Here is a 12,187-nt window from a genome sequence, read left to right on the forward strand (position 1 = left end):
ATACTTGTGATGAAAAGAAATATACTTTTCCATCACAAGTAAACTTAAAGCACTCAGAGAAGTGCAGATTTTTCCCAAAGTTTACTAATTCATGTTGAGATATTCATGTTGAGAATTCAACTAGATAAAGGTGCTAGATATCACCTGATGGTAAAATTATTTTTAAAATCAGGATGATTATCATTAGCAAAACATATCTTGTCACATAGGATTTGTATTAGTCCATCAAAATATATCATAGTAGTCTAGCATAGTAGTCTGTTAATTTGGCCAACACAGTATTGTTGCAATGTATCAGGAATTTGTTTCCAGTACCAGAGAGGTTAGGGATAGGTTTCCAGTGAGGTTCGGGACATGTTTTCAGCAGGGTTAGGGACAGCTTTCCAGTAAGTTTAGGGACAGACAGGTTTCCAGTGAGGTTAGGGAAAGACAGGTTTCCAGTGAGGTAATTGTGAGGTTTCCAGAGGTTTCCCCCTTTGAGTCTTGGTTCCTCTCAAGCTTTCTTCCTCATGCTCTATGGAGTTTTCCTTGCCACTGAATCCCTTGGCTTGTTCACTGGGGGTTTGGACCTATACATGTGTAAAGCTGCTTGGTGACAATGGCTGTTGTAAAAAGCGCTAAATAAATAAATTTGACTTTGACTTCAACAGTGAAAGGGTTCCAGTAGGGTCAGTGAGATGTTTCCAGTGAAATATCTTAAATTAAGCCATGTCTCCTTTATAATGCTCGTGTTTATGATGGAGAAAACTGGTTTCCACTACTGCTAACTGGTTTATGTATAATGCTAGATATTAGGGTTTGAAAGCTTTAAGAGGAGGAAGAGAGTCAGAGACAGGAATGTGTTGATCAAAGCCCGGCTTTAACGAGGGCTTTGGACAGGGCATGCAATGCTGCCAACAAACAGGTCTGGAAAGTCCGTCCACCACAGCTGTTTCCCTGTTCTGTCCCCCACACACAATGCATGGCAAACAATACTGCCCATCCAGCGCCAGGGCCAACGAGACTCAGGGGCTCTAGTGCTGGCATGGCATGGGTGTCACCTACGGCCCCGGGGCCCTGTGCAGTTGTGGCACAGCTGAGCGGCTGAAACCAGAACAGGGCAAGCCTCTGGAGGGAAGAGGTCACCATCCCAGAATCCACTCCTCACCACACCACACAGCCAAAAGCAACGGGGAAAAAAACACAACGGCTCCAAATTAACGGCTCTTCTGATGGTCCAGGAGGTATGTATAGGAGAGAAGTTCCACTGTATGCAAATTCATGCATGCTATTAACAGAAATTACCTTCAGCATCTTATGGATCTCTGAGTGAAGGGTTGGACACTCGTGAGGGACTGGGATATCATCACTCATTTGGTTCAGTTACAGTAGTGAGAGTGTTAAAAGACACTACAGCAAAATAACTTAACCTTTCCTCATTAGTTCTCCACTTCTCACCACTACCAGGTAGAGTAGGGAAAAATATGTTCAGTACTTATGTTTGACGGTAAAAGATCACCAATTGACAGCGTCCAAATCGGTCCTTCTGTATAAACTACCAACATGTATCCCGGGTTGTTAAATACCATATACCTATATTACATATATTTAAAAACTAAGTTTTAAATCACAAAAACCGGCAATTCAAATAAATGCATTCCCATGTAGCCAGGTTCCACTTCATCCCTTAACATGCAAAAAACTAATTCGTCTGTCTGCTGGCTTACTTAACTCCATGCCTTTACAACATGGCATCCAGTGTAAATGGCGGGAAGCCTCTCTCTGTGGTAGTTGAATGTAGGAGTGGACTGTTGCGTGCTTCTGAGACCGCGGCCCAGCTGAGGACACGGGACGAGCATGCACACAGCAACAATGGCTCCACTGTGGACACGTTGCTCCTGGCATGTCTGCACAGAGTCGAGGAGATCCGAGAGGCCGAATTCCAGAAGAGGACCCCAGAGGCCGGCTGGAGGGGTGGGGGGCGCGGGGGCAGTAGCCTCCCTTTCTGATGTGCTACTGGAGCTCGGCACTCTCGCGTTGGGATGCGGAGACTCGGTTCGCTCAACTCGCATAACACGCGTCACGCCAGCATTAGAAGAGACCGCGTTTGGCCAGAGGTGAGCAGATGTGACGGAATGTACAGTAGAGGGGTAGGATGCTGATTCGGCAGCATATCACTGACTGATGAAGGTTTTGTGAAGGAAGCAGATCGGACCCCAAACACAGCAAGCACGCATGCACACACACAAACACACACACACACACACACACTCCCTACCCCCAACCTCACCCCTCTGGACCACTGGGCGGCAGGTTTCAAAAGAGCAAACCTGCTTCCGCCTGCTGGACCCAGTCATGGTGTGGGCACTGATTTATGGCCTCGTCCCTGCAGCCTTTGGAAGGCATCCTTCCTGCACAAGGCTTTCCTCTGGTTCCCCATGCCAGAGCCTGGCCCCGGACCCTGCACGTCCCCAACAGCAGGAGACAACTCCTGTTGGCACCACACTGCTCCGTCCCTCTCCCTCTCTGTCTCCATTCCTCTCCCTCTCTACTCCACGTGTTTCCCATACCAGCATAGAAGCAGCTGGCAGCCAGGGCCATGCCTGAGAGCAGTCCATGTGAAGACTTGCCACGCTGATTGCATTATATTCTCAGGTTGAGGCTGGCCTACTCTACAGTACAGACAATTATAATTAGATTGAGAGGCAAGTGCGAGTAATTCAACCTTGTATTATGAAATGAATAATAATTATTATTATTCATGTAAATATAAATATTAATTAATAATATGTTTCTAGTTTATTCTCATTTACCATCTAATTATTTTAATGTATAATAATCTAATAATTAGCTATAATGGTTATAACTGAAAATTGAGTGCTATAGCCAGACACTATGCGTTATTACTAAGGAGTGTATTAGTAAATTAGTATTTTAGAACAACTGGCAAAGAACACTGTAAGAACCTAACGAGGTATCGGTTTCACAGATATTCTCACAGCCAAAAATCCTTTCAACTTTCAGAAAGTCAGCTGAGGCAATCACACTTTCTCGTATGAGACAACAGCTCTGAAAGGAAAGGCATGTAGGGAAGAAGGCCACTTATAGGGGCTGAGGTCCAGGAAAAAGGCATTTGCTAGAATCTGTTGAGTGCATCACCCGAGTCCTGTCAATGCAAGTCATGCAAAGCTGACTTGGGAACCTTCTTATTTCCCAGCACTTGTTTCCACAATTAAAGATTTCTTTTTCAGTTGGAAAGATAATTACACCGAAATCTGATTTCAAACAATACTCTCATATCTCATGTCAGAACGGATATAAAAGTAATTTGGAAACTAAATACACCTGTCACTGTGTTCAAACAATGCAAAATGCCTAATCTGCACCATAAATAAACAGCTACTTCTGGATATATGGCTCCATCCCACCAGCCTGCCTTTCTGAACCTTGTGGGTATTGCACATTATAGCAGTGTGAACAGAGGGAGGCTCTGTAGAATTCAGCACAGGTGATATCTCGCTGGGGATGACAGCTGTGCGGCTTGTAATCTCCACGTCTACCGGCCGCCTCAAGTCGGCTGCTAGAGGCTGTGGGGCAATGCAGCACATTACCTAAAACTATTTGCTCACCACTGGCTGGGTCGTGCCAAGCCAAACATCAGCACAGCTGGAGGAGAGGGACCGGGAGCGGCCAACTTCGCAAGCCATCTGCACCATCATTCGCCTTCATATGGTTCACGTTTTGCCTCAGCTGCCAGCACGCGTCTAGGGCCTTCCAGAGACCTGCCTTCAGCCTTCCTCCCCTGCAGTAGCCCTCAGCCACCAAGATAATCTCCAGCTCTAGACAAACCGAACAGAACATCCATCAAACTAGAATTTCAGTTCAGGGTGCTTTTGCCTAAAAATTAGCTGCACATTACCAAATTGTGCTCGGGTTAAAATGGAAAAAAAAACTTTTTTTTTATTTTGTGGACAGTACTCAAAGGATTTAGAATTCACTGTCCTGTATTCATTACCACTTAACATTATACTATTAACATGTGATCTGAGGCTGTTGTTAAGTTTGCTGCTGGAGTCACCATAATGCACACATTCCATATTTTATTTCCATTTTATGTTTCTTACCTCGTCTTTTTCGTATTCCTAAAAGATACACTTCAAGAATTTAAAAAAGGACTGTTGAAACCATCTTACCAGTTTACAAGGCCACCAAAGAATGAAATGCCCACTGTAAATCTATTTTGGAGGGCTTCTCCATTACACTGACTAAACTAAATAAATGACAGAGCTCCACAATTTTACACAGGAATAATAATTAAGACATGATCTAAAAACACGATTTCATTTCCTGTGACCTAGCACCAAAGCCAATCAGCTTTTTGTACAGTGCAATTTCACAGAAGTGAACTGTTTAAAAAGGAATCTAATGGCCATTCATGCAGCTCTTGCAGCATTTCAGAGTACTGCTGGAACTTCACACAAATCATCAAATTCAAATGAGCCACGTCTGTGGATCACCTTACAACACCAACCGAACCAGAGCTGGGTCTGTCTTGTCTACCTGCTGACGGACAAGAATTCTTCACAACCCATAAGCATATAGTCCCAAGAGAGCTGGTCTGGCTTCTTTCTTTTGAGACCCTTTCAAACTTCCTTGCTAAGTAGCTATCAGCTTAGCAGATCAGTTAAGTCAATGGGCAGACAGGAAAAGCAAGACTAATGAAAACACCTCACAACACGGCTCTGTCAACCTGTCCATGGCAATCGATAGTATTAGCACCCCTGTTGGGAGTCTGAGAAAGGCCAGGCCCCCATATGGTTTTCATTGTAATAACCTGCTGCTATTAACATAATGGGAGGAAATCTCTCCATTTTTGAGTTCTAACAGTGGCTCCATTGTTAGGTCTCAGTGACATCTGGGCATTTGTTCTGCTGGGAGAGCTTGTGTCATACGGCTTCAGACTGTAAAAAGGACAAAATGAAGCGAGGACAAGCTCACGACTTCCACCTGTGTGTTTTATACGTCAAGGGGTCCAAACCTATTATGGTGAAGCATCTGAATGTACTTTTAGCACGTGTTATGGGGTGAACCCTTTATGTACTGACAGAGAGGCTCCTATTGGAAAAATTTATGCAATCCCACGAGCAAAATGCTGAGTCAACCCTGGGTGGAGGAGGCTACTACTGTGCAGAGTCAGGTCCATATGCCACGGTGCGCTAGTGCTAATGGCCCCTGCCTACACACCGAGGGACAAGGGAGAACTCGTCACGGCAACCCTGCCGCACATTTGGGTTCATTACACTCTGACCCTACATTCCATCCTGTCAGCAAACGTTACTTATGATGGGACACAGTGAGCGAAGCTCTTCAGTTCAGCGCAAGGAACCTCAGTGAGGTCCAACCGAGGCCTCAGGCTGGACAGCAGACAATGCGCACTTCTTCTCCTTACTTTTTCCTCTTGTTCTTCCTCCTTCCCAGGACGGGGATATTCATTCCCTGGACTCTCATAATCCAACACAGATGCAGCTGCAGCACGTTGATGAACCGTTAAACCAAAGCTCTATCAGAGCTAGAGGGCTGAGGTTTTACACATGGCCTGAGGACAGTTCACTTCACTTGGACTGCGGCTGCCCTGCAGAACTTGGAAGGCTCAAAACGTCCATCGGCAATAGTTCCAGCTACTATTAGCAATTACGTGCACAGGCTATGAGAAATGTCAGCATTTCTTAAGCAGAAACATTATAATGGTTGATATGGCTGAATTTAGAAGAGGCTGTAGGTAGTCCAGTTGTTGCTGATGAAAACCGTGACCTCAGCATATCAATTATTTTGCTGAATCCAGCAAGTCGGCTTTATGGTGGAGCAGTGGGGTGTTGCGCAAAGCAGTTTGTATTTTATATTTGTAAATTTGCAGAATGCATCGTACCGTCCTCCACAGATGCTGCAGTACAGAGATAATACAGCCACCATACAACCAAAGGTTCGATCTGTCAAAAAATCTAATCTCAACCTCAGTTTATCAAATCTAAAATCTGAATAAAATAAACAAAGATAATCTTTGTCTGTGCAAGTCACCACTAAAACTGCCATGCTTCAGGAAAACCTTGACCCACAATTTCAAAGCAGAGGTCTTAGCCAGCAAACTCCCTCCATCCATACACCCATGTCCCACACATGCTGCCAAGGGAACAGTAATCCACGTGGCTGTGGTGCAGCCAGTGATTCTTACCATACGCACACACACACACAGCAGTGGGCTCTGCCCTGAGACAGAGGGTAATCACCCACACGCCCTTAAAAACACACACACACACACACACACACGATACACACAGCAGTGAGCTCTGCCCTGAGACAGAGGGTAATCACCCACACGCCCTTAAAAACACACACACACACACACACGATACACACAGCAGTGAGCTCTGCCCTGAGACAGAGGGTAATCACCCACACGCCCTTAAAAACACACACACACACACACACGATACACACAGCAGTGAGCTCTGCCCTGAGACAGAGGGTAATCACCCACACGCCCTTAAAAACACACACACACACACGATACACACAGCAGTGAGCTCTGCCCTGAGACAGAGGGTAATCACCCACACGCCCTTAAAAACACACACACACACACACACACGATACACACAGCAGTGAGCTCTGCCCTGAGACAGAGTGTAATCACCCACAGACTCTCAAAAACACACACATACAGACACACACACACCCATCCTCACCCTGCTGCCTGCTTTTTGATGAGTCACAGTCCTGGGAGCTATGATTTCTGACTCGTGGGAGTGTGTTTTCTCGGAGTGCTCCGCTGTGCACTTGGGCAGGAGCGCCAAAGCGAAAGTGCAGATGGTGGAGATTAAACCCCTCTCTTTACGAGGGAGAGCACTTCCCTTTTCTGCGCAGCATGAGCAGCCTCAGCGAGGGCCCAGGCCAGTCAGCAGACAAGTACAGCCCCTGCACACACCTAATGTGTGAAACAGAACAAAATTCGCCTGCCTCGTGCCCGAATAAAATGTGCAGCTTTATTTGAAATGAATCATCACTGAATTTGCTTAGTACTGAACTAAACAAGTTCCTTTTATGTAAATCTCAATAATAAGGCATGTAAGATCTGACTTTGCCATTGAGTGTAACTTTGCATGCTGTAAACCATAAACCTGCTCTGTGGCGTTTCATTGTGGGCCTAGGTATAATTGTGAAAGTGGACAACTGGAATGATGTTTCTTCCATAGGAATAAGGCTTGCTATATGGGCTTTTAGGGTAGGGCTGGGGGGACATATTTCCTGTTCATTTCACAGTTAGTTTTGGCCAGTAGGATCATGGCACACTCCAATTTCCATGTGCTCTCTTGTTCACCCTCTCCACCTTTCTTTCTCTACTGATGTTTTGGATCCTGCTTCCAGCTCTCCGTTGCCCTGGTAACATTTTTAATGTTGACAACTACCCTCTCAGTGAACCTATGGGAGAGGAATGATGAAGTTCCTCTCAGAAAACAGAAGGCAGATTTCCCCCCTTTTCCTGTCAGCCAGATCAATCAGATAGCATTTTGCATGGAAATCCAAATAGCCGGAAATATTTGAAACTATTAAATACTGCTTAAACATTCCACTTTATAGCAACAGACAGAGAAATTCCCTACTGTCGTAGGGAAGCACCTCGAGCGTCTGTAGTTTTGATGAGCGCATCACAAATTAACGCGCTTCCACGGAAGGAAGAGCTGCAAATTGGGGATTATCCACATTATTAAATGAGCAATGGGAAAAAGAAAAGTACAATTCATCACAAATCAATACATTCAGATCAACTACAAAGCCTATTTGGGCACACATTACTTTTGTATTGCAGACATGCAGTGTCATGCTCTATTCGATAACATTTATAAATACAGTGGCAGCTGCAAATGCAGCCCATGCCCAGGTAATAAAAGTTTCACCATCAAACAGTAGGATGAGTTGCTAACTTGCCTATATGCACAGCATTAGCATGGTATTGTATAGTGGTTCCAGTCTCTCCAGTATCCCAAGGTTAGCTTTTAAGGTTTAGTGTTCATAAAAGTGCCTTCTGAGAGAGTTTGAAAAGTTTATACCTTTTTCCAGTGTGTTTGCCAAAAAAGCTGCAAAATTTCTTCCTCTCGGCTAGCTTTATCATCCCCTCTGACAGAGGGGGAGAGGAGGGGGCCAAAGTACATTCCCCCACAACTCAATTTTACATTGAAATACAGCAGACTGTGCAACGAGTCTCTCCCATTTGAACCTATCTTGGATCTGACCAGAACCTCCTATCCACTGGATATTTTTCAATGGTGACACTAGTAAAACGCTAAGGCAGATTTCCAGGCCCCAGATGTCTGATTTGATAGGACCTCCTCAAACGTCAGCCCTTGGAAATGTCAAGAATGCTCCTTGCATGACACTGTTGGCGTGGTGAACTTTTGTCCTGGGAGCACTCCCTCTGTGGCAGCTGAGCCGAGCCAGGGTGACCTCCAAACAGGAAGTGCTTTGCTATCACATGCTTGTTCCCTCACCCCATGAATTGCAAGGTCCATCGAACACCAGGCCCGAAGGACCGGCCGTGCTGTGTGGATGCAGTAAGCCACCTGGCATCCTGCTGTTCCCTTGAGGAGGTCCGAGTTCTCCAATTCCGTGGAAACGGCTGGTTTTTATGCTGCCTGGCTGACTGCTGGGATCTAGTTTTCCTAAAGGGTGACAGCCCTCTTCCCCGGTATTGGTCACCTGCAGCCAGAAGCACTAGTAAAGGACCAGGTGCATGCTGCCAGCATTTCGTTATCTGTTTTTTTCCCCTCAACCCTTCTGTGCTGGTGCCAGGCACAGAAACTGTGTTCGCCAGGCACTGCGGTTTCGCCTCTGGCAGAAAGGTCGAGCAGCACGGCATGTTTGCATAGTGCCCTTCCATCACAATGAGTGCAACTCATCTGAAACTATAAACTCTGCTCCGGAGTGAAAGTTCATCCAGGAGCTCAAATGATACCGCTGAAACTATGTGGTTAGGACCCGTTCAGCACAAAGCCCTGGCATTCGGAAGCTCTCAAAACATTCTCATTCCAAATGAGAAATGATTCCCATTTTCTCCCTTCAGGTTGTGAACTTGTTTAGAATGGGCTTCCATGTACCAATTAATATTCTTATCATCATTACAGATATCAATAAGGGACTTACAGCATCAAAGTATTTGGCTTTGATATATTGCTCAGAGGCACAACAGCACATGGGAAAGTTTTAGCTGACGTATGATACCTAAGCCTAATCAGCGTCTTTGTGGTCTCCAGCCTCGGTTACCTTAACCACAGCTTCCTTATATGTATCCTCATTCAGTCAAAACAAGAACACATGGATCTGGCTCATTCATATGTTATACCAATTCCCATGTTATTAATAAACATCTGGTTCACAAATGTAGTAGCTGAAACAAATCATAGTAGTGGAACAACTAATCAAACAATCAAACCAACAGTCCACATCTTTTGCAGGCCAGAGATTTTGCCGAACAGCATAGGTCATAAAGTACATTTGTAATACGTGAAGATGAATGAATGGTCTGAAATGTGCTGGTGAATCATTTACTTTTCCTGGCTGTCCGCCAGAAGCACAACTCACCCAAAGGCATATCTTATGAGCTATCAGAATATAAAACACTTTCTGTCTGTGCCTGTTAACTGGGCAAGCACTGAGCAGAAAGCGTGTCCGTGTCCGTGTGTGCGCGCGCACGTGTGTGTGTGTGCATACATGAGTGTACACTCACATGTGTAAAGATGGCCTGGGCAATGGGAGAAGTTACAGTCATATTTTCCACTGATATCAAAGCCATATGATTCTGCTGGGCTGGCTCTCAGCAGATGGAGCTTTGAGCTCATCCCACGGCTCTTGGGGAAAAGGGCGAAAGGGATCCAGAAGAGTTCACAAAAATGCAGCCTTGTGCTGCACACCCTTGGTCAGTTTTGCATGTTTCTGCCACAGAAGGGTCTGGTGCATCACCGCATATACCAAAATCACCAAGCACTCCCTGTGGGCAACTCTTTTTGTGTCTTGTTGGTTTCAGCAAAACAGCTGTGAATCTTTTGGAATGATGACACAAGGTGACCAGGAAAACTCTGCACACAACACACTTTGGACACACAGATACACAAACACAGAAGTGTGGCTCCATGCCGTAGCATCATGCCACTGGCAAATGTTTCCTCTAACCAAATGATCAACTGAATTTGTGATTTCAAATCAGCAAAGAGGGCCTGTCTCCTGTCTCTGCAAAAAACCCTGCCTTCTTGGCAAAAGGTAACATCTAGGAACCATCAATATTGGACCATCCATTAGAGTGAGGCTTCAGATAACTAGCCATTCCACAGCAACAGCCCTCATAAAGAACCACACTATTACACCAGCCTGAAGGAACGTGAGCTTGACCAGAAATGTGCTGGCTGAGCATGCAAAGCCAAGTATCAAATAACACCGTCCATCCGCTCGTGAGGCAGATGACCACAGGACTGTGTGAGGCTGCAGCACACGTCCTCTTATCAGAGAGCGATAGTGCCGCTAACAGCTCACGTCGGCACTTGACTGCCAGGCTGCTCTCTGCACGAACAATGGTGCACTTTGGGAAGGGGCTGTAGCAGTGGGAGGTGGTGTAAAAATGGTAAAATATAGTAAACTGGGTTCGCTCACAAGATTCCACAACACACTGGAATGGATGGATATTCTGTTGCTGGTTTGCTTGAGGTGTCCATATAGAAATATGCAACCAAGTAGGTGTTTTGAGAGGTTTTCCAGGCAAAATTAGCTGCATAACAGAAAGCACATAGAACACTTACATTTAAAAAAAAAAAAGACCAAAGCCAAACTATAATGAAACAACATTCACTGTAAATTATCGTTTGCATTTAGACGAAATTCATGTGAGGCAGGCCTTAATAATTGTACTAGAGTCATGTCTAATTTGTCTTACCTTCTAATTTGTGTTCTCTCCTAAAGTCCAATGTTATCAAGTTTCCGAAATAAATGTCTGCCAGGCTAAACCTAACTGACGCTTGGATGATGTTTCTAGGTGTTGAGCACGAGATTCTTCTTTCGTAACAGCTAATAAAAGCCTACAACACAAAAGTTTATATTACGGCTTACGTAACGTAACGTGCAGTCTGCCACCTTGGCCAGGCCCTGCATGACAGGATCATGTTGTCATCTATTGTAAGTGACGCACGGAGTCACCCTGTGTGTTCCTGTGCCATCACTGAATAATGCAAGTCTGGCCTTAATCATAAAAATATGTTGCTCTGGAGACATGTTTTGACATCTCTACCTTTTGGTCAACGATGGAGCAGACGAGTTCTTTCACAGCATTGAGTGACAGGTCATGCGGCTCCAGACTGACTGCCTCCCTGGTCAGGCCGATCTGGAGGAGGAAGGAGGTGCCGTGGAGGGACCCTCGGGACAGCGTGGGACTGGGAGCACTGTGGTTCCCATTGGACAGGCGGCTGCAGCCAGCCCCCGGGTGGAGGGGAGACGGGGCAGGGGGCGAAGGCGGGTGTTGGGCGTTGAGGTAGGCTCTGGGCACGGATGGAGGAGGCGTGCCACTACAGGCAGACATTGGCTCTCCTCCCGCGGCTGAAATGACTGCTGTGTGAAACCAGAGGTGACGAGCTTCAAATCAGTGGCGTGATACCCACGGAGCTTCTAAGCCAGTGAGTGCTTTACATCCGTTCCCTGTGCAGAACAGCAGCGCGGTCCCACCTGTCACAGGCTCGGACGGACCTTTGCTCAGACTACGAAGATCTGGTTAACTTTATTTTCTTGGTTTCCCCAGCTACAGCTATAGTGTGGTAATTCATTTAGCATATGCGGGGGCTCTCCCTGCCCTGCCTCAGCACCTGCACTGCTCTGTGGTGAACATGTGGACTGATGAGGGCTCTGATCATGTCTCAGCTGAGCAATCAGGACGCCAGCTTGAGCCTTGATAGAGCGGCGGTCATCCTAGAGCTGCGCTTTGTTTTCAGGTCGCATTCCTGCTTTCTGGGTGCTATCAAAAAGACAAAACAAACGGATGGAATTTTTTTTAAGGAGTCATATTTGTAAATGATAAACATGTTAAATATAATTACAACCCTTTTAATAACAAAACACAAATCTTTTCACTAGATAGAATTCCTCCTATCTGAAGTTAAGCTTATCAGGATTTTAACCG

General features: G+C 45.7%; 1 protein-coding gene across 7 annotated transcripts in view; it reads right to left on the reverse strand.

Annotated features, from left to right (window-relative positions):
* The window catches only part of prkd3 (protein kinase D3), a 30,273-nt gene extending 18,680 nt beyond the window's left edge, over positions 1-11,593 (reverse strand). For 2 of the 7 annotated variants that reach the window (XM_081721424.1, XM_027004811.3), the window contains exon 1: positions 11,306-11,593. In XM_081721424.1, coding sequence (XP_081577550.1) covers positions 11,306-11,593 — 288 coding nt within the window. Of the gene's footprint in view, positions 1-3,608; positions 3,819-10,674; positions 10,790-10,954; positions 11,097-11,305 lie in introns of those variants that run through there. The other 5 variants (XM_081721425.1, XM_081721426.1, XM_081721428.1 and 2 more) reach the window with 5 other exon arrangements.
* Positions 11,594-12,187: the final 594 nt, after the last annotated feature.

Source organism: Electrophorus electricus, chromosome 10 (assembly GCF_041902795.1).
Source record: "Electrophorus electricus isolate QZ-2024a chromosome 10, ASM4190279v1, whole genome shotgun sequence".
In the NCBI taxonomy this organism is placed as follows: Eukaryota; Metazoa; Chordata; class Actinopteri; order Gymnotiformes; family Gymnotidae; genus Electrophorus; species Electrophorus electricus.